Genomic DNA, 21,873 nt, shown 5'->3' on the forward strand with positions numbered 1-21,873 from the left:
CTCTGGGTTAGGTGAGCGGAGGCAAGGACAGCAAGGCTCCTGTGTAGTGTCAGATTAGAACTAGCCTAGGAAGCCACTGGAGCATTCTGCCAGCTCCACCCCTCCACCTGCCCAGTTCTGCTTCCAAACTGGAGTCCACCGTGTGAGTTGGAAAAGGTTTATGATATTACTAAGCCCAATGCGCAGTGGTAGGAGAATGAATTTTGATGTGTGTGTGTGTGTGTGTGTGTGTGTGCGCGCGCGCGCGCGTGCACGCCTGCCTGCCTGCCCCTGAGTAACGGGACCAGCCCTTGGAGGCCTCACCCTTCTTTTCTCTTGTTCACGTCAAGTCTGCACCTTTGACCTTAGAGCAGTATTGTCAGGGCTCTGAAAGGGGGCAGGCTGGGGTGGGAAACCCACTAACTGGGGAGCATCTCAGCCTCACTCTCCTCTTTTTAACCATGGGGATGAAGTCAAATGTATGAACAGAAGTGAATTATGTCACCGTCCCCTGCACACACTGCATTGTCAAGGGCCAGGTGAGACTGGGCTAAGAGATGTCACCCCACTTTCCCCACCCTAACCCAGGAAAAACAGAGATGCAGGGTGGAGCGTGGTCAGGGAGGGGACGCCTCCTCACCAGCCCCTTCTCACAGCCTGTCCCCCAGGGTTTTTCAAGGTGTCCCCAAAGCGGCCCCTCTGCTCACCGTGCCCGGAGCATAGCCTGGCTCTAGAGAACGCCTCTACATTCTGCGTGTGCCAGGACACCTACGCTCGCTCGCCCACTGACCCGCCCTCAGCCTCCTGCACCCGTGAGTGCCCCCTCCTGGCTGGCGGTGGGGAGGGGGTGAGACGGGGCTGGGGGAGTTGGACTGGCAGGGCAAAAAGGGAAGCTTGGGGTGGGTCTGGGCACCCGGGCCTGGGACTAGGGGAACCCAGAAGGATGGACATGAGGGTCAAGATTCTCTGTGAGTGGCCATCTTCCCACTCCCCTCGCCTCTCCCTAGGCCTGGCTGGGACGTCCCTCCTCTCTTTCCTGCCCTCTGTTCCCGGTGACCATGTCCCCCCATCCTAATCCCCTCGATGGTCCCCATGTCCTCATCTCAGTTCCTGGCTGCCCGCCCCTCACCCTCACGTCCCCATCAAGGACTGCCGGCTCCCATACTGCTACCCATGCAGGGGTGCCCGCGCCCCTGCGCCCCTCCACCCGTATCCCCATGCCCCGCGCACTTGCGTCCCCTCCCGGTCCCACTCAGCGCCACCCCATGTCGCAGGGCCGCCGTCCGCGCCACGGGACCTGCAGTACAGCCTGAGCCGCTCCCCCCTGGCGCTGCGGCTGCGCTGGCTGCCGCCTGCCGACTCCGGCGGCCGTTCCGACGTCACCTACTCGCTGCTGTGCCTGCTCTGCGGCCGCGACGGCCCGGCGGGAGCATGCCAACCCTGCGGGCCACGTGTGGCCTTCGTCCCGCGCCAGGCCGGCCTGCGGGAACGCGCCGCCACGCTGCTGCACCTGCGGCCGGGCGCGCGCTACACCGTGCGCGTGGCCGCGCTCAACGGCGTCTCAGGCCCGGCAGCTGCCGCGGGAGCCACCTACGCGCAGGTCACCGTGTCCACCGGACCCGGGGGTAAGGCCGCGCGCCCGAGAGGAGACCGTCCCCCACTGCCCCCGCTGCAGTTCTCCGCATGCATCCCAAGGCATTTGGGAACCCACGTGACCGCAACACACACACACCCCGCCCCCGACCCAAGTGGCACCCGTGTGTCCCCCTTCTCCCTGCCATCCCTTTGCTGACTCCACCCGCGTCCCCAGTCCTTGAAGGAGCAGGCCAGGTCAGAACACAGGCGACAGAGTGGTCGCCTTACCCGTTTCTGAGTCTCGAGTGGGATGAAAACCACCTTTGATACCACACCCTCCACATCCTTGACATTTACTTCTGATTTGTCTCTCCTCTGGTGCACACTTTCAAGTAATCCCTCGAGTGCCCTTTGCAAGATGGATAAGCTCGCGCTGTGGCTTCTGAGTCTTCCTTGTCTGATTGGTGTGTGACCCTCCTCCCCTGTCTTCTGTGACCCTACCCTGTCACTTGGGTTTCCAGCAAGACTTGGGATGATTTTCATTCTTTTGTAAGTACCTTGGGGGTATAGGTGTGCACACACAGGGGTGTTGGAATAATTTCATCCTGCTGATGAAAATGAAAATGTAACCAATATGGATTTATTTTCACTCAGCCTGACTGGAGCACAGTAGGCCCTTTGATCCGCTCTTTCTTCTTTCATTGCTGGGAAAGTTCTCTTCAGCAGCTGCTTTGCGTAGAGCTAGCTCCCGCTGTATCTCCTAAAACGATCTCTAAGCCTTAGGTTGTACATCCATTTTCTGATTCTCCCATCTTGTCACTTCCTTTATCATTTTTAGCTCTTAATCCCTTTCCTAGGACTTTCGAGAGAGATTTTCCAATCTACCTGGTTTTCTGGGACACTTCTTTTCTTTATTATCTCTATTGAGATTTAACCCTTGCTATTACGTTCACATTTTTAACAATTCCAGGCCTAGAAAAGTAGTTTGATGATGCAGCATTTGCCTAGCATGCTTGAGGCGCTGGGTTTGATCACCAGTACCAAAGAAGGAAGAAAGGAAGGAGGGAGGAAGGGACAGAGAGGAGAGAGGGAAGGAAGGAAGGAAGGAAGGAAGGAAGGAAGGAAGGAAGGAAGCTATGCCTGTAATCTCAGCACCTGGGAAGTGGAGGCAGGAGGATCAGGAATTCAAGGTCATCCTCAGCTACATAGTGAATCTGAGCTCAGCTTGGGTTACAAGAGACTTTATCTCAAAGAATAAAAGTATGGTCAGGCATGGTGGCACATGCCATTAATCCTAGCATGTGGGAGGTAGACAGGCAAATCTCTGTGAGTTTGAGGCCAGCCTGGTCTACACAGCCAGGGCTACATAGAAAGACTTTGTCTCAAAAAGCCAAAAAAAGTATGTATTGTCATAATTTTTTCTACTCATGACTATTTCTATAATTCCCCCCCCCCCTTTTTTTTTTGGTGTTTTGAGACAGGATTTCTCCATGTAGTTTTAGTGCCTGTCTTGGATCTTGCTCTGTAGACCAGGCTGGCCTTGAACTCATAGAGATCCACCTGGCTCTGCCTCCCGAGTGCTGGGATTAAAAGCATGCACCACCATCACCTTGCTCTATAAAACCCTTTTAATATATATTATATATGCAGAGTCTTCATTTTTTTCATTATTTTATATTTATGGGTATTTTGCCTGCATGCGTGTCTGTATACCATATTCAGGCCTACTAGCAGCAAAGGCCAGAAGGTGGCACTGGAGCCCCTGGAACTGGAGTTACAGACAGTTGTGAGCTGCCATATGAGTGCTGGGAATGGAATCCAAGTCCTCTGGAAGAGCAGCCAGTACTCTTAACCACTGAGCCATCTCTCCAGCCCCAGGCAGAATCTTATGCAGCCAAGACTGGCCTCACATTCACTATATAGTTAAGGATGATCTTGAATTGTTTCTGCCTCTCAAGTATTGGAATTTTAGGGGTGGCCCAGTTTATGTGGTGCTAGGAACAAATTAGGGTTTCCTGAATGCTAGACAAATATCCTCCCAATTGAGACACATCCAGCTCTCACACCCCCTTTTGTGTCTCACTATGTAGTCCTGGCTGGCCTGGAATTTGCAATGTAGATTAGGCTGGCCTCAAACTCACAGAAATCCACTTGCCTCTGCCTCTTGAGTGCTGGGACTAAAGTTTTGTACCATTATTCCTGGTCCTTTAAAAAAAACTTATTTAATTTTAAATGTATGTGTATGTGTGTGCCTGAATGAATTTATGTACATCATGTGCATATGCATGCAGGGACCTGTGAAGGCTACAGTGTGTCTGATATGCTGGAACTGCATCATATGTGAGACACCTGATGTGGGTGCAGTAAGCACTCTTAACCACTGGGCAATTTCTCCAGCCACCACATCCCTTTAAAAAATGAAACAAGGTCATACATACTCTTTAGCCCAGGCTAGTCTTTTTTTTTTTATTTACTTATTTATTATGTATACAGTGTTCTGCCTGCATGTGTGCCTACATGCCAGAAGAGGGTAGTAGCAGGTCTCACTATAGATGATTGTGAGCCACCATATGGGTGCTGGGAATTGAACTCGGGACCTCTAGAAGAGCAGCCAGTGCTCTTAACCTTTAAGCTACCTCTCTAGCCTGGTCCAGACTTGACTTAAATTCATAGCAGTCCTTCTGCTTCAGGTGCTAGGAGATTACAGGTGTGATTACAAGTCAGTTGCCATGACTCTGATCTTTTTTTTTTTTTTTTTCTCGTGTTTGGTTTTTGGTTTTTGAAGACCGGGTTTTCTGAGTAGCCCTGGCTGTCCTGGAACTTGCTCTGACGACCAGGCTGGCCTCAAACTCAGAGATCCACCTGCCTGGGATTAAAGGCATGCGCCACTACCACTTGACAGATTTTTTTTTTTTTGCATGTGTGTATATAATGGTTGAGTGTGTGTGTGTGTGTGTGTGTGTGTGTGTGCACGCGCGCATAACATGTGGAGGTCAGAGGATACTTTCTAGTGCCCATCCTCACCTCCCTTGTTTGAGAAAGTGTATCTCTGTAAGCCAGGCTAACTGTCCAGAGAGCTTCTAGTACCAAAGTGTTGCATGATTTCTGGGGATTTGAACTCAGATCCCCACACTTGTATGGCAAACACTTTACCCACTGAACCATCTTCCCAGCCCTTCATTCTCGGGGTCTGTCAACCTTTCATCTAATGTATCTCTGAGGGGCCCAAATGGAACCGTGTCCTACTGTGGATCCCCCGGCTATGTGATGCTCCTGACTAACCACGTTCAAACGTGACATTTCTCGCCTCTCCCTGTCTCTAACCCCCATCTGGGTCTACAAAGGGCTTTTCCACCTCCTAGGAAGCTTCTTGAGTTCTTTCCCTTTTATGCCGGGTCCGAGTGAATTCAGCCTGAGGCGCTGCTGGGAGCAGGGGAAAGTCCTCCCTCAGAAGCAGCTGTGCCGTGGAGTGACAAGCTGCCATTGTCCAGCTCACAAAGACATCGCTTTTTTCAAAGGGTCAGGCACTGGGGAAAGACTAAAGGATTTTTCAAGTTATTTTTAAGCTAGGAGGCAGTACTGCACTGTGGGTAGTGTAGCCCGGGGTTCACTACAGCCATGTGGGTCCATTCAGTCCTACTGGCTTTACAGAGGTTAAAAATATGATACTCCTTCCCTGTCCCCTATTCTAGCAATCAGCTGTCAACTGTGGGTTTTCAGCTCCTGTATCCACAGTCATCACTGGAATTTAAGAGCAGAGAAGACCAGCGGGACACATGTACTGCATGAGACCGGAAGCCATATTCAAGCCCTTGTCAGAGGGCAGGCCGTGGTGTGCCGTCTCCAACGTCTGCCCTTGGCTGTCTGATATCTATTTTTCCCAACTCCCCGGTATCCCTGAATCATCCTACTTTTTGCCCATCTCAGGGACCTCTTCCCAAGACAGGACGTTGCTGGTCACCAGCCGCTCTGACTGGTGAACTTGACCAAGACTTTGACTGTGTTGAGTCTCATTCCAAGCCCTTTATATACAATTCTTTTTTATGTTGTGAGGTTCGCTCTCTGAGAGTCCCTTGCGAGCTCTTTATAGGGTTTTCCATGTGAAATCTTGTCACCCCAGAGCGAAGACACCTTTGCATCTTCCCAGTTTGGGCGTCTTTTATTTGTTTTCCTTGCCTGGTTGCTCCAGCTAGAGTTTTAAGCACTATAGCGGCTCGAAGTGGAGCAAGTGGGCATCCCAGTCTTTCTCCAGATAGGAGAGAGAAAGTTTCCAGTCTTTCACTCTTGAGTGTGATATTCTCTGTGGGCGTCCCACATTTTTTATCATGTTGGGAGTGATTTCCTTCTAATATTCGCTTGCCTGTGGCCACACCACCATGAACAAGCCAATCTCGGCTACACACTCTGTTATGTCTTCAAATCACAGAGAGGCTGAAGGATTAGAACCAAGCAGGGAGAGGGAAACTGGGTGGAGGGAAGGCACGCAGGACTTCCCCTGCCACTAGACAATGAAGTCCAGAAGCCTTGGCTAGAGACTCTCTCTCCTTAAGCCTCTGGTCCCACGGACTCTGCCCCTCAGGCCCCCTCAACAGTCCCCATCTCCACCCACAGGTCATGCCCCCCAAACACCCCCCCAATCTAACAATGCACGCAAGTGCATGCCCCGCCCCTCCTGCCTTCACCTGGATCTGGGGGACAGTGGGTCCAGAAGGAGCGTCCCCTCTGCTTACTTTCAGCACCCTGGGAGGAGGATGAGATCCGCAGGGACCGCGTGGAGCCCCAGAGCGTGTCCCTGTCATGGCGGGAGCCTGTCCCTGATGGAGCTCCCGGAGCCAATGGCACAGAGTATGAGATCCGCTACTATGAGAAGGTGAGTCTCAGCCGGAAGCCATCCGGATCCGGGCCTGCCTCCCTCGGTCTTATTTCTCTGTCATTCCAAACACAGCTGCAGCCCCCTGAGGTCCTTCCTTCCTTCCTTCCTTCGTCCCTTCCTTTCTCCTCTCTCTCCTTCCTCACTCATGGACAGCTCCGTTTCACCTCCTTGGTTTAGGGTTTAGCGGAAGTGAAGAGCTCTCTGTGTGGCAGGTCTGTTTTGTCTGGCTGAGTTTACAGATACCATCTACAAACTTTGAAAAGGAAAGGCACACAGAGATATAGATGTGACCACAGGAGCACATTGGCTGGAATATGTTCCAGAATGGGGACCTGCATTCCTATGACTTACTATATAAAAGGGTGAGAGTGGTAAATCACTTACGAAATTCATACACACTTATGTATGTTAAAATACATACATACTCAGCTGGGCATGGTGGCACACGCCTTTAATCCCAGCAATTGGGAGGCAGAGGCAAGCAGATCTCTGAGTTTGAGGCCAGTGTGGTCTACAGAGCGAGTTCCAGGCCAGCCAGGGATGCATAGAGAGACCCTGTCTCAAAAAAACCAAACCACAAACAAATAGAACATACTCATCGTGAACTCCATAGAGGTATTTTTACTTTTGAGATAGAGTCTTGCTATGTAGCCCTGGCTGACTTTGGATTCAAGCAGTTCTCCTGCCTCAGCCTTTTGTGTGCTAGGGTTGGACCACCGTCCCCAGCTTTCCATATAGCAAACAGTCCCAGATAAGATCTTTTCTTGGGACAGGTTCTCTCTGCTGAGCCTTAGTTGGTCCGAGATTCACTATGTAGCCCAGGCTGACCTTGAATTTACTCTGACTCTCCAACCTCATGTCCCCAGATCTGGGATTGTATGCATGCACCACACTGTCTGATTTTGATGTTCACAAGACACTTTCACTGATTTTTTTTCCTCTTTGTTTTGGAGACAGAGTGTTGCTATGTAGCCTTGGCTGGCCTCCAACTCTGTGGCTCCTCCTGCTTCTGCCTCCTAAGTGCTGGGATTGAAGATGTGTGCCACCACACCCAGCCTTTTGCTGAGTTTCTTGGCTTTTCTCCCCATCCTACCCACCCCAGGCTGGCTCTAGTGGCCCTCGTCACAAATAGCTTTACATCCTCCTCTTTTCTCCTCGTCTACCCCCTCTTTCATTGGTGGTTTATTTTTATTTTGAGGTCAGGTCTTATGTAGCCCAGGCTAGCCTCCTGCCTCCCCCTCCCAAGTGCTGGGATTACAGACACGTGCCTCTTCCCACCTTGCTCTTCTGTGTGCGTTTTTAAATCTGTGCTAACAGTTCATCCACGATGTGATGAATGGAGTTATTTCCCAATCCAAGCTCTTTCCCCATCCATTTGGTGTCTTTAACTCTGAGATGTGATCTTCTCTGAAACAGTGCCTCACTTTTATGCAAATTAATTCATTAAAGAGAAACTTCTTCCCACACGTGACAGAATTCTGCTCCCTCAGCAGCATGTAGGGCTTTGCTGAATCAGATAATAGCTTTTGATTACTAGAAGTCTGTTGAGAGCTGTGACAGTTGGGGTGCCCAGGAAAAAAAACTGGGTCACTGAATCACTTTTGAATGCATGGGCCCGGGTGACCAGAGGATGAGGAGCTGCTGGCTGAGGTGGAGAACCACAGAGGAGAGAGAGGGGCTGCATGCTGAGTTCTTGCTCTTTATGAGGCTGTCAGTCATCCAGGTGGACTTCCTGTATGTCTGACGCGCAGATCAAAGCTGTGGGCTGGAGAGATAGGGTTGGGGGAGAGCTTTGAACACAGAAATGGCAGCAAAAGGAGAGGTGTCTGTAAGAAGGATGGCCAGGACAGGAGGAGCCCTGGCGTTTAGGTGACAGCAGTGAGGGCCATTGGGAGAGAGCAGTGTATACAGCAGGTGCTTAGAAAAGACACACAAGGGCTGGAGAGATGGCTCAGCGGTTAAGAGCACTGGCTGCTCTTCCAGAGGTCCTGAGGTCAATTCCCAGCAACCATGAATGTCATTGTCTGAGGAATCGAGGACCACAGGCTACAGGCAGGCATTTGACTTTCTAGTCTGTGGGTGTGGCAGGAACGCTAAGGTGTGGGCAGGAACGCTAATGACAGGAGGAGCCTCCTGAGGACTTTTGAGTGTCAGGTGTACTGGAGTACAGCAAAGGACAGACCTGAAGATTTAGAAGTGCCCTGCCCCTCCTTAACAAGGAGAGAGAATTGTTGACCCTGGAGGGCTGCATAAGGGCTGCAAGGGGCGTGTGGGCCAGCACAGTGGCCGGCAGCCAGTAGGCCCTCACCAGTCACAGCCAGCGTTCTCCCCGGTCTCCAGCTAAGCAAGTCTTTACCCCCTTGAGCCCAGGCTCCTTGTGGTGATAAATAAAAAAGGCGAAGTGGGTACCTGTCAGAGGGCCTTGCCAAGGTATGCCACTAAGTAAACACGCCACGCCCCACAGAGTTAGTGCAGGAGGTTTGCTGGGGGAGGGGAGAGGGGGAGAGTGAAAGAGTGAAAGCCTTTGTCAGAGTGGGGACATGAGAGAGGCAGGCAGGCAGGCAGACAGACAGACAGACAGACAGACAAAAAAAAGGAAAGAAGAGGCAAGAGAGACAAGAGACAAGAGAGCGAGCTGTGCTCTGGCGGGCACTTTTCAGGGGTGCGCATGTCATACAGCTGGCTGATGGTGGAAAGGCACCTGGCGCCAGGTGATGACGTAACTGCTTTGGCGGCAGAGGCAGGCTGCTGCCACAGCACAAACTAACACTCCTCATCTGTGAAACAACACCGAGCAAAGCCAACAAGATAATCTTCACTCTGCTTTGCAAATCAGATGACAGGGATGAGAAAGCCTCCTGAGTGTCGAGGACAGGGCAGGTGGCACTGTGTGGCTTGCTTGGGCTCTGGCCTACCTCACCCCTGGACTGCCAGGCCCGGGTAGTCACCACCTGGGCACCCCTGCAAAGGAGGCTCTGGCCTATTATGGGATGAGTCTTGAGGAGAGAGGCACTTGGGACTCCTGTGGGAGAAATCTCTGCTGTCTCCCCAGATGATCGGGGTCAGGTTCCCCCACCCAACTCACGGGAAGTCCCTTGTCTCCCTGCTCCCCTCCTCTCAGCCTCCTGGGTCTGGGCCTCACTACTCCATCCTCTCCAGGGTCAGAGTGAGCAGACTTACTCCACAGTGAAGACAGGGGCACCGGCTGTCACCGTCACCAACCTGAAGCCTGCTACCAGATACGTTTTTCAGATCCGGGCAGCCTCCCCAGGGCCATCATGGGAGGCCCAGAGCTTCAACCCCAGCATCGAAGTGCAGACCCCAGGGGAAGGTAAGTGGTGTGCACGTGGAGGGCGCTGGATGCAGGCAGGAGGTAGGGACAAGTGTATCGGGAAGGGAGCCACAGAAGAGCCGCTTTGCATCTACTTAGTTGAGAAACAACTTGAGATCCAACCGCAGTAATCCACTGGGCATCTTCCCCGGAGCACACTGCAAAGGCCTCGGGGACAGCTGGTGCTCCCCTTCTCGGAGGATGCATCTTCAGTGACCCAGCCTCTTTCCTAGGCTTCTCAAGGCCACCTCTTTCTGGGCCTTGCTGGATCCTTCCTGCTGCCCTTCTCTCTGCCATGACAAAGATCCACCTTGGGGCACCGTCCCTTTCTCCCACCAGGGCTTAGCCTGGGAAGCCAACTTCCCTGAAGGGGAGGGGACCTGGAAGGGATCCAAGTGAGCCCTGCACATTTTAAATGGAGGGAATAAATGCTGGGCTTGGCGACACAGGCCAGCAATCTGGGCACTTGGAAGGCTTGAGATAGGAAGGTGTTCAAGGCCAAGCGCCACTACACAGAGTTCAAGGTCGGCCTGGGTGGCATAAATAAATAGCTGAGTTGGTGGTGCAAACTTATAATCCCAGCACTTGGGAGGGAACGGAAACCAAGAGTTTGGGGCTAGCCTGGGCTATATGAAATCCTGGCTCAAGGAACAAGAAAGAAGGAAGGGAGGGAGAGGAAGGAAGTGGGAGAGAAGTGAGTGGTGTGTAAATGACATCTCAAAGTTCTAACAACAGAAGAAAAGCTGAACTTTTTCCTGATCTTGAAATGCCCCCCCACCCCCACCCCTTCCTGGTGTCCCTCTCTATCCCCGGCCTTCCCTCCCCTCCCCACTCCCTGTCAGTGTGAGGGACAGCAGCTCCCCCTCACTGCTCAGCCTGCTGCAAACCCAGCCCTGAGGATCTCACCTCTATCTACCCTGCTGCAGTTCAGAGAAGTGTTTTCCCCAACAAAGGCAGCTCCCCCTAAGAGGCATTCTGGCACCAGCTGTCAAGATAAGAATTCTTCCCAACCTGCTACACGGCTCTAATCCAAGATAGGAAGTGCTGGGAGCCCAAAGGGAGGTAAAGATAACATTCGGAGGGAGCCCAGTTCCGGGAAGGTAGACAGCATGCCTTGCTGGAATGTCTGTGCTTGGCCTCGGGGCAGGTGCTGGCGAGATGAGATTAGAGCTGTGTCTTAAGGCTGGGGTCTATTTGAACCAGTGGAAGTGAGTAGGGGAGGTATTTGCATGGAGGAAGCCATCTGAGCCAAAGCCCCCATCACTCCCTGTATCCCTGACCACATTGCCCGGGTCCCCAGGCTTGAACGGTTCTCCTCCTCCTTCTTCCGCATCCTGAAGCTGCTACAGACAGCCATCTTTCTACTCCGTTAGTGTCCAGGACTTTCCCTCCCTAACAGTTATTCTGAACCTTTTCTTTCTCAAGCACCTCCTCTCCATCCCCACTGCCAGCTCTGCAGACTGCCTCTGTCCTTTCCTCTCCAGCCAGGCAGGAATCTTCGGCCACTCCCAGTGAGCCTCAGGGTAATTCTCCTTAGCCTGCACCCAAGGGTCTCTAGTTGTGCCTCTCCAAGTTCCCCATCCCTGACTCAGCTTCCACCCCGTTATCCCCTGCCTCTGGACAGCATAGTTTCCAGTTTTGTGGGGGTGCTTCCATTTCCCAGGCCCCCATCAGGGCCTGGGATACAGCCTGAATCTTTCAGACATCAAGAAGGAAGCAGCGCTTGCTGGGCATTGGTGGCGCATGCCTTTAATCCCAGCACTCGGGAGGCAGAGCCAGGCGGATCTTTGTGAGTTCGAGGCCAGCCTGGGCTACTGAGTGAGATCCAGGAAACGCACAAAGCTACACAGAGAAACCCTGTCTCAAAAAACAAAAAGAAGGAAGCGCTCTGCTCTGCTCACTTCTCTCTCTCTCTCTCTCTCTCTCTCTCTCTCTCTCTCTCTCTCTCTCTCTCTCTAAGTATTGTTTACTAACTTACTTAGTTTCAGAGCTGCTTTGGCATCAGGCAGAGGGTTTGGGGGACAGTTCTAATCCTGGGTTCCCCTGGGTACGGTGGCACGTGACTATAATCCCAGCACTTGGGAGGTGGAGGCAGAAGGGTCAGGAGTTGAAAGTAAAGCCATCTTTGGCTACGTGAGTTGGAGGCCAGCCAAGGCTACATGATACCCCATTTCGAAAACAAAACAAAACCCCACAAAATCCTATCTTTTTCACGTGGGAGCTAGCTATGTGATTTTGGACGACTTAGGTGACTTTCTTCAACCTGTCTCCTCCCCTTGACCTGGAGAGTAACCCTGGCAGGACTGTTGTGTGAGACGGGGCAATAGAGCTCAGGCACAAGCAGCCTGTCTTAGACACGGGCGTGCGGTTAACAGACTGCTGCTGGCAGACACTCTGTGTTGGGAAAGGTACTCTGAGCAGAGGCTGTGACCCCCAGAGAGCTTCTGGAAGTCTTTTGCCCCAGCTGCCTGGACTCTTGCCTCCTCTCAGAGCTGGGCTGCAGTAGAGAGGTGATGTCTGCAAACAGAGGTGTTTGGCCTTCCAGTTGCCACCGTGGGCATTGGTGCTGCTGTGTGCCGAGGGGCTGAGGGATCTTCCTAGTGACAAAAGTCTCTCTTGGTGCTTGCTCCCGAGCCCAGTCCTCTGCCTGCCTCAGCCCCCTGTTTTGTTGTGTTTTGCTTTTCCCTAGTTGCCTCGGGGTCCAGAGACCAGAGCCCCGCAGTAGTTGTTACTGTTGTGACCATCTCAGCCCTCCTGGTCCTGGGCTCTGTGATGAGTGTGCTGGCCATCTGGAGGAGGTAGGTAGTTGGTTTCATCCTGGTGACCTCTGGTGGGTTCCGTCCCCATGTGTATAAAATATGTACACACAAGTACCTATAAGTACACCACACACACACACACACACACACACACACACACACACACACACACAGAGGCAAGTTTACAGACTCAAGCACACTGCTACATAGATCCCAGTGCTGCCAGGGAACGCAAGCGCCCGCAACCCCAGCTCTTAGGAGGAGGAGCAGGAGGGTCAGAGATTCAACTACTTCAGCAGCTACATATAGAATTTGAGGCCAGCCTGGGCTACACGAGACCTTTGTCTTGCTTCCCTGTTCCTTCAAAAAAAGATACTCGTGTGGCCGGTAGGGCCCCTCCCCCACATGCTGCTCATGCACCAGCTGCAGGCTCTGCAGCTACCTCAGCCGTGCCGGGATGAAGGGGATTTAGCTCCTTAATTCATTAAATGTCAGAAGGCATCACTGAGGACGGAATCAAGTCCCAGCTGCTCCGGTGTGATTAGGATTCTCCCGAGGCGCTCGGAGGGCCCCAGCTCTGGCCCCCAAGGGATCTGGAGCCCTTGAACACAAGCAAAGAGAAAGTCAGTATGTGGGTGGGAGCGAGGGGGACAGGGAGGGAAACTCATCAGTCTGAGCCATGGCCCTCCCCGCAAAGAAGCTTGCAGGCAGAGAAAGCATGGGGGAGACAGATCTGGAGCCTGGTCGGGTCTGGCTGAAAGAAAATTCCATTCCCTTTGGACAAAGCAGAGGCTTCAGCCATGTGTATTCCCCGCCCTTCCCAGGACCACCCTGCTATGCCCAGAGGCCCCTGGCAGCCGCAGTCTGGGGCTGTGGTAGGCAGAGCTAGTGGGTTGGAGTTGGGTGCAGGGGAAAAGTGGGCTGGCTGGGGAGTCACTTCTCAACAGTCTGAGCCACCTGTGAGCCAGAGGGACGGACAGTGGGTGTTTCTTTGACACTGGCTATTTGCGTTTTTGGTGTTTTTTTTTTTTTTTTTTTTTTTTTGATATCTTGTCTCAAAAAAAAAAAAAAAAAAAAAAAGGAGTGGCAGGACAAGTTTGGGGGCTCCTTCCTCATGGAGCCTAACTTTAGGTCCATGCTCTGGGCCTATTGGAAAAGCAGGGATGGGCAGCCGCAGGGGACACCTCATCCCACCTTTAACTACGGGGCTGGGCAGGCAGGCGCAGAAACAGGTGCACTGGGCCAGGCCGGGGAGACAGCTGCAGACTCCACGTCAAACTGTCCTTCTGCGAGGAGAGCCAGGGAGCAGATTACCATACTAAGTAATTTAATTACAAGGTTTCCTTTTTAAAGTCTTAGTTTTATTTGTGTGTATTGTGAGAGTGATGATACGCGCGGGCGTGTGTGTGTGTGTGTGTGTGTGTGTGTGTGTGTGTGTGTGTGTGCATGCGCGCGCATGTGCACGCACCCTTGGAGATCAGAAGAGGACATCAGATCCTTTGGAGCTACAGGCGGTGTGAGCCACCTAATGTGGGTCCTGGGAACTGAACACTGGTCCTCTGGAAGAGGACTGAGCATCTCGCCATCCCTCACTCTAACATTTTCGTATAGACTTTGTTTCATAGTTGAAATGATTACTTATATTGTTCTATTATTAAATAAAACTTGGGAGTCAGATTTGGGCTAAACCCTGGTAGAGCCGAAGACAATGGAGGAACAATCAGCTGACCCTGCCTCTCTACATTTCCAAATTGAAAAGACCTTACATCTTTTTAAGCCCCTCCCTACTACTTCCTGTGCCCCCCTAGCTGGGTCTTTCAAAACCTCTATGGCTAATTCTGGTCAGCCAAGCATTGACTCTGCTCTCTGCTTGAAGGTTTAACTTTATTGGCAGTCTCGGAGTGTCCGTGCGAACACAGTTTGCTTTATTTTTGGTTCCCCTGTCGCGCTTGCGTCCACTCAGCCTTCCCTCATCTCTGCTCCTCTCCCTGGATGTTCCCTGTCATAGATGAGTCCCATCAGTCATCACTCTAGGTGACCTCAGCAGCCACTGGGTGGCCAGCCTGGCCTCTTGGTTTCTCAAGGTTTTCTTCCCAAGCCCCTCTCTTTTGTCTCTCATAGCCCTCCGGCCATTCCCTTTGGGAATGCTCTACCATCAGGTACATAACACCTTTCTACTTGGGCCTGCCAAGGCCCTGTCCTTGTCACTCTGTCAGCCATGTCTGTGGCCCTACTCTCTAGCATCATCGCTGGCCCCTCAATGTCCCCTGGAGAAGGCTAGAAACCCCGCCTGCCTCATAAGCATTCTCATTTCTTAGCTGTAGAGAAGGAGCCTTCCTCTTAGGCAGGATGAGCCCTTCTACCCAGAATAGAGCCCCTCCTACTGCTTCAGGAGCACATTACTACTCATAATACCCTTCTCTCCCCCCCATACAAGAGTACTGTGCCTTAGTTACTTTTCTACTGCTGTGTTAAGACATCATGATCAAAAGGTCTTTGTCACTGTTCTACTGCTGTGAAGGGACACCATGACCACAGCAACTCTTTCAAACCACCACACAAGGCAGCTTAGAAGAAAGAGTCCATGACCATCATGGTGAGGAGCATGGCAGCAGGCAGGCATGCCATGGAGCAGAAGCTGGAGCTTACACCTGATTCACAAACACAAGACAGAAAGAGAGAGAGAGAGAAAGACAGAGAGAGACAGAGAGAGAGGGGGGCTAAGTGGTGATGGCATGGGCTTTTGAAATCTCAACCACCACCCTCAGTGATACACCTCCTCCAATGAGGCCACACCTATTATAACAAGACCACACCTCCTTGATCCTTCCCAAACAGTTCCACCAACTGGGGACAAAGCATTCAAATAGATGAGCCTATGGGGGTCATTCTCATCCAAACCACAACATTCTGAGGCTTAGTAAGTGTGTTAGCCATCTGTTGCTGTGACAAGATGTGCAAGACAGTCAACTTATAAGAAAGAAAAGTTTTGTTTTGTTTTGGTTTTGGTTTTTTGAGACAGGGTTTCTTGGTGTAGTTTTGGCGCCTGTCCTGGATCTCGCTCTGTAGACCAAGCTGGCCTCGAACTTACAGAGATCCGCCTGGCTCTGCCTCCCGAGCGCTGGGATTAAAGGCGTGCGCCATCACCACCCGACAAGAAAAAAAAGTTTTGGGGGGCTCCCAATTTCAAAAGTTTGGTTCGTGGCCACTTGGCCTTGGTCCTGTGGGTGGCAAGTCATCTTGGTGGGAACTTGTAGCAGAGGCAGCTGCTCACTTCATTGGCAGCCAGGAAACAGCAAATCAGGAAGGGACTGGAGTCATAATATTCTCCTAAAGGCATGCCACCAGTGACCCAACTTCCTTCTCCAAGACCACACCTCTCAAAGGTTCCGTCACCTCCTTTTACCACTCCAGGCTGTGGACCAAGCCTTTGAGAGACAGCTCAGATCCACACTATAAGCCAAACGTGGTGGCACACACCTTTGAGGTCACCCTGGTCTACATAGAGAGATGCAAGGCTGCCAGGATTACATAGTGAAACCCTGTCTCAAAACAACAAAACAAAAACCAGAAATAAAACACCCCCACTATAACAGTAAGGTCTCTATTACCATGATGCTGTTAGGCAGGGCTGTCTTTGTCCTGATTTTATTACAGAGAAAAACCGAACCATCCAGTCCCACAGCCACGGCGTGGGGATGCTTGGCTGCAAGAGCACACAGTTGGATTGCAAAGGGCATGTCTCAGAGGTCTTTCGTGCCACTGTCTCCTGTGACACACCTCTCTTTTGTAAACTCTTCCCCAGCCTTTCTTCCTGTCTTCACAAAATCCCGTCTCCTTCCCTGCTTTCTCCTTCCTTCCTTCCTTCCTCCCTCCCTCCCTTCCTTCCTTCCTTCCTTCCTTCCTTCCTTCCTTCCTTCCTTCTTGTACCATCTCCTCTCCCACTCCCTTCTATTTCTCCTCCTCTTCTGCAGCTTTCTTATCCAGCCTAATTATTCCCAGTACCTCCTTTCAGGCTCCCTCATCTCCCTGGGCAAAATTCACAGTCCCTGCATTTGTGTTTCCAGAGCAGATCACCCTTCCAAGCACTAGACTCCCTTCTCGTAGATCCCCCCTGCATCTCCCACCACCCTAGGAACGCAGATGTCTGAGCCTGAACTTCTCCTTGTTCTGCTTGGCGGCGACTCTCCATGAGCTCTCTAGGAAACTCTTCACTCTTCCTTCCAGCTCCCTGCAATCTTCAAGCCCCACAGTCCTGTCATATTCTTGTTCCTCCAGAGTTCCCTCACCTCTGTCCAGGATCGGCCACCCCATAGCTCGAGCTACTGCCATCTCCTGAGGGGACTATAGAGTGGCAGCCAGAATCTTCACCTGCCCCCCAGCACCCCAGGGGGTTTTCTTTTGCTCCCAGACAAAAGCCAGAGTCTTCATGAGGCCAGGAAAGCTCTGCCTCAGGGTGCCAGATCCAGACTGCTGTGGGCTTTGCCTCTGGCTCAGGGCGGATCAGCCCATTATTCCTCACAGGGTAGTGTGGGGTTTTATGCCAGGAGTGTAGACTTACACACCTCTGGAGTTTGTCTCAAAGCAGACACAGCAGGAATCGTGACGGAATTGAAAGGCCAGAGCTCAGGGTTTAGGGCTGTCCTCGTGCTGAGGGGAGGAGGCTGCTGAGGGGAGGAGGCTGCTGAGGGGAGGAGGCTGCTGAGGGGAGGAGGCTGCTGAGGGGAGGAGGCCTTTGGACAGCGAACCACAGAGAAGCAACTGAGGCAGCAAAAGGTGCAGAAGGAAGGGGAGGGAGGAAGAGAAGAGAACCTTCCGTGGGGGTGGCTCAGTGAGTAACAGCTTGCCATGAAGTCTGGTGACCGAGTTCCATCCCTGGGACCCACGTGATGGAAGGAGAGAAGCTATTCCCTCAAGTTGTCCTCTGACCTCCACAGGAGTGCCGATCATAGCATGTGTATGTGCACACACACACCACAGCACACACACACACACACACACACACAGAGAGAGAGAGAGAGAGAGAGAGAGAGAGAGAGAGAGAGAGAGAAGCAATTTTTAAAAGATTACAATTTTTATTTATTTATTTATTTATTTATTTAAAGAAAGCTGGTTGTAAGCTGGCGTAGTTAGCTGGGCATGGCAGCACACACCTTTAATCTCAGCACTCAGGAGGCAGAGGCAGGTGGATCTCTGTAGGCCAGCCTGGTCTACAGAGCAAGTTCCAGGACAGCAGGAACTACACAGAGAAACCCTGTCTTGAAAAACCAAACCAAACCAAAAAGATGGCTTCGTGGGTAAGGCCACTTGCCATGAAGCCAATGGCAAGCCGCCACAAGGGGGAGGGAGAGAACCAACATTTGCAACCTGCCCTCCGAGTGACACACATACTATGTAAATAAATGAATGAGTCTGAAAATAAATAAAAAACGGAAAGAAGCCTCCCAGCCAGCAGGATGAGAAGTCCCTCCCCAGAAGGGGCACAGAGCTTTTCTTTCTGAAGGGACCAAGAGGTGCTGCCCTGGGCGCTGGTGAAGTGGGAAGGGCTGGGGTCGCCTGATGAAAGGATACCTCTGCGTCCCCACAGGCCCTGCGATGGCAAAGGAAGCGGGGACGCCCACGACGAGGAGGAACTGTATTTCCACTGTGAGTTGTCTGTGCCGCACACTCCTCCGCCTTCGGCTCCTTCCCAGCCGCCACTTCCTGTTATCTCCTCGACAAGACCCCTTTCCTCAGCCTCTCTTTCTCTCTCTGTGTTCTCAGTCAAAGTCCCGACACGCCGCACGTTTCTGGATCCCCAGAGCTGCGGGGACCCGCTGCAGGCTGTGCATCTGTTCGCCAAGGAGCTCGATGCCAAAAGCGTCACCCTGGAGAAGAGCTTGGGAGCAGGCAAGCCCTGGACCCTAGAAGTCTGGATTCATCAGGGAGCTCCGCCCACTGGATAAACCCCACCCACCAGGCAACACCCACTGGGGAAAGCCCTGCGTCTCCTCTATCCCCACCTCTTTTCAGCCAGTGTCCCCTTCCAGTCCCCACCCCATGGCTGGAAGCCCCGCCTCTGCACCGAGGGTACCCCTTCCCAGAAAGTACCGCGCCCTCTCTCTGTTCCCTAGGTCACCCTGGGACACCTGCCTTCAGGACCTTTCCCAGACAGCCTCCTGAGTGCCTCTCAGTTTAGTCCCAGGCTTTTATGGGACATCGGGGAAGGGCGAGTCAAAAACACACCTGATTAGCTGAGCGACTAGGGGCTCATCCTCAATTGCTGTCTGAGCCTCAGTTTCTCACCCCCCAAAGGGGCGTGGCATCCGCCACTCAATGGGTTGCTGTGGGAACTCCGCAGGCTCCGGGCAGGGCCTTGTTGTTTCTGAGCATCAGCCTCCTTTTGACGGTTCACAACTGTCAATGACTTTTGCTCCAAGAAACAGGCCTCGCCCTGGAACCCTCACAACAGAAGTCAGGAAGGAGCTGTAGGGCAGAATAGAAATCATCGTCATCGGTCCTTGACTTTGCTGGCTTCAAAGACCTTTGATGGGCAGGCACGTGTCTCTAGGCCAAGAGGAAAGAGATGAAGCCCAAGGTGACACTCCTGGTACTCAGGATGCTAGGATTCGAACTCTGGAACTTCCCGCAGCAAGCTAGAAATGACCCACGACCCAGAGTCACCTTCTCCTTGGTTCAGCCTACCCCATTTGCTGTCGGGAGTCCGCTGAGGTGCTGTTTCTTCGCAGGACGATTTGGGGACCTGTGCTGTGGCTGCCTGCAGCTGCCTGGTCGCCAGGAGCTGCCTGTGGCCGTACACACTCTGAGGGATGGTTGCTCCGACTCCCAGCGGCTCAGCTTCCTGGCTGAGGCCCTCACCCTGGGGCAGTTTGACCACAGCCATATCGTGCGGCTGGAAGGAGTTGTCACCCGAGGTAGTGCGCATCCCTGACTCAGCTGGGTACTGGGTGGGCTCCCCTTCCAGGGTATGGAGTGGGCTCAGACATAACCTTAGTTCACTGGTTCCCTTTCTCTTCAGTGACTCAGAGTGGCCCCTCTCTTGGAGTGGCCATGCCGACCCAGAATGACCTTTCCAATCTGCCAGTGACGTTTGGGGAGTGGATCACTTTCTCCTTGACTGATTTTTCTCAGCTGACTCCCTTGCAGCTCTGACTTGAGCCTCTGACCCACTATGGACAGTTGACTTTTTTAGGGGCCAGAGTTTTCCAGACAGGGTTTCTCTGTGTAGCTTTGGAGCCTGTCCTGGAACTCACTCTGTAGACCAAGCTGGCCTCGAACTCACAGAGATCCGCCTGCCTCCGCCTCCCGAGTGCTGGGATTAAACGCGCGAGCTGCCACCACCACCCGGCTCAGTTGACTTTTTTGTACCTCAGCGCCAGAATGGGTGGTAGGGCTGAGTATGTGGGGTTAATGGGCTGGTGGCAAGATTAAAAAACTTAGCTTTGCTTTTGGCTGTCTTGGCTGAGGTGGAGCTGGTGGGAGGAAGTGTGTACATAGGTAGAGCCAGCAACTTGGTGTGTCTCGCTCCCTGGCACAGGAAACCCCTTGATGATTGTCACGGAGTACATGAACCTTGGGGCCCTTGATGACTTCCTCAGGGTGAGTGCTTGGAGCCCTGGGTGGGAGAGTACCAGTGTCCTATTTTTCTTGTCTCCTCCCTTTTCTCTTGGGGCTTGGGGTTTGGCATTGCTCCCACTGGGCAAGCTGACCTGCTGCTCGTGGTACCCTGAGTCCCAGAGGGACTTAGTGGCTTCCTGGGTGATCTGAGCATACGGCCCTGGCTTCAGTCCTCACCCATTCCACAGCATCACGAGGGGGAGCTGATGGCCGCGCAGTTGACGGGTCTGCTGCCGGGGCTGGCATCAGCCATGAAGTATCTGTCAGAGATGGGCTATGTGCACCGGGGTCTGGCAGCCCGCCGGGTGCTCGTCAGCAGTGGCCTCATCTGTAAGATCTCTGGCTTCGGGCGGGGTCCCCGGGACCGAGCAGAAGCTGTCTACACCACCATGGTAAGGAGTTCCCTTCTCTGGTTCCACCTGCTGCTTCTCCTGCTGGCCACACCCAGCAGCCCCATGGTCTCCATATCTCTGCTCTGCCTCCTTCCCTGATGCTGGTGGTCCTTCCCTACACGGTCCCTCCCCTTTGATGGTACCATCCCCATGTCATCAGATGTGAAGGAGGTGGGGGAAGACATGTGGGACTGGGATGTGGGTGCTGGTGACTCAATGCTTTCCTGCCCTGTCTTGCTCACCCACCCATAGAGTGGCCGGAGCCCAGCACTCTGGGCAGCTCCTGAGACGCTTCAGTTTGGTCACTTCAGCTCTGCTAGTGACGTGTGGAGCTTTGGCATTGTCATGTGGGAGGTGATGGCCTTTGGGGAGCGGCCCTACTGGGACATGTCTGGACAGGATGTAAGTGACCTACGGCTCCAGTTTCCTGACCTCTGCCTATTGATCCTTGGCCTCTTAGCTCCAGACCTCTCTTCTACTCCCATCCTGCCTAGAGTCCTCCTTGGGATGATGGTGGTGGTGGTGGTGGTGGTGGTGGTGGTGGTGGTGGTGGTGGTGTGTGTGTGTGTGTGTGTTGGGCAGTCTGAAGTACCCCGTCTCTGGAGTCCAGGTGATCAAGGCTGTGGAGGATGGATTCCGGCTGCCACCCCCCAGGAACTGCCCCCCCTCGCTGCACCGGCTGATGCTTGACTGCTGGCGGAAGGACCCAGGTGAGCGGCCCAGGTTCTCCCAGATCCACAGCATCCTGAGCAAGATGGGGCAGGAGCCAGAGCCCTCCAAGTGTGCCGCGAACACCTGCCTCAGGTACATCCTCGCCAACCCCCAAGCCGGGTCAGTCCGCCAGACTCTCACTTGTCTGTCAGTAGTCTCCCAGTGTCCATTGTCCAGTCAGCTCTGACATCCCCGCCTGCTTCCAGCACATCTCACTTCATGGCAGTTACGTCCTGGATTTTGCCTTTTAGTTGGCTAGCTCCCTGCTTGTTTGACTGTCCTGACCCATTTCTCCAGGGCCTTTTGTGTGCCCACGTGAGGCGCACTAAGCCCTAGGTGTGGTCACCTTACTCTCTCCCTGGTCCTTTCTTGTTTCTCAAGAGAGTGACTGGGTCTGGTGGCACACCCTGGTTCTCGACTGACTGTGGCCTCTCTGCTCCCCAGGCCTCCCACCCCCCTGGCAGACCGTGCCTTCTCCACCTTTCCCTCCTTTGGCTCTGTGGGTGCCTGGCTGGAGGCCCTGGACCTGTGCCGCTACAAGGACAACTTCTCTGCAGCTGGCTACGGAAGCCTGGAGGCTGTGGCTGAGATGACCGCCCAGTGAGTCTAAGGAGCCAAGGTCAAGGACAGGGTTCA

General features: G+C 53.1%; 1 protein-coding gene across 1 annotated transcript in view; it reads left to right on the top strand.

Moving 5' to 3' along the window:
- Epha10 (EPH receptor A10) overlaps positions 1–21,873 on the top strand; it is a 36,759-nt gene that overhangs the window by 12,352 nt on the left and 2,534 nt on the right. The window contains exons 4-16 of the mRNA XM_059254939.1: positions 636–791; positions 1,254–1,604; positions 6,291–6,424; positions 9,587–9,758; positions 12,448–12,556; positions 18,105–18,163; positions 18,281–18,406; positions 19,246–19,431; positions 20,055–20,116; positions 20,323–20,526; positions 20,779–20,928; positions 21,137–21,330; positions 21,682–21,837. Coding sequence (XP_059110922.1) covers positions 636–791; positions 1,254–1,604; positions 6,291–6,424; positions 9,587–9,758; positions 12,448–12,556; positions 18,105–18,163; positions 18,281–18,406; positions 19,246–19,431; positions 20,055–20,116; positions 20,323–20,526; positions 20,779–20,928; positions 21,137–21,330; positions 21,682–21,837 — 2,059 coding nt within the window. The remainder of the gene's footprint in view (positions 1–635; positions 792–1,253; positions 1,605–6,290; positions 6,425–9,586; positions 9,759–12,447; positions 12,557–18,104; positions 18,164–18,280; positions 18,407–19,245; positions 19,432–20,054; positions 20,117–20,322; positions 20,527–20,778; positions 20,929–21,136; positions 21,331–21,681; positions 21,838–21,873) is intronic.

The sequence above is a fragment of the Peromyscus eremicus genome, chromosome 2, assembly GCF_949786415.1.
Source record: "Peromyscus eremicus chromosome 2, PerEre_H2_v1, whole genome shotgun sequence".
Classification (NCBI taxonomy): domain Eukaryota; kingdom Metazoa; phylum Chordata; class Mammalia; order Rodentia; family Cricetidae; genus Peromyscus; species Peromyscus eremicus.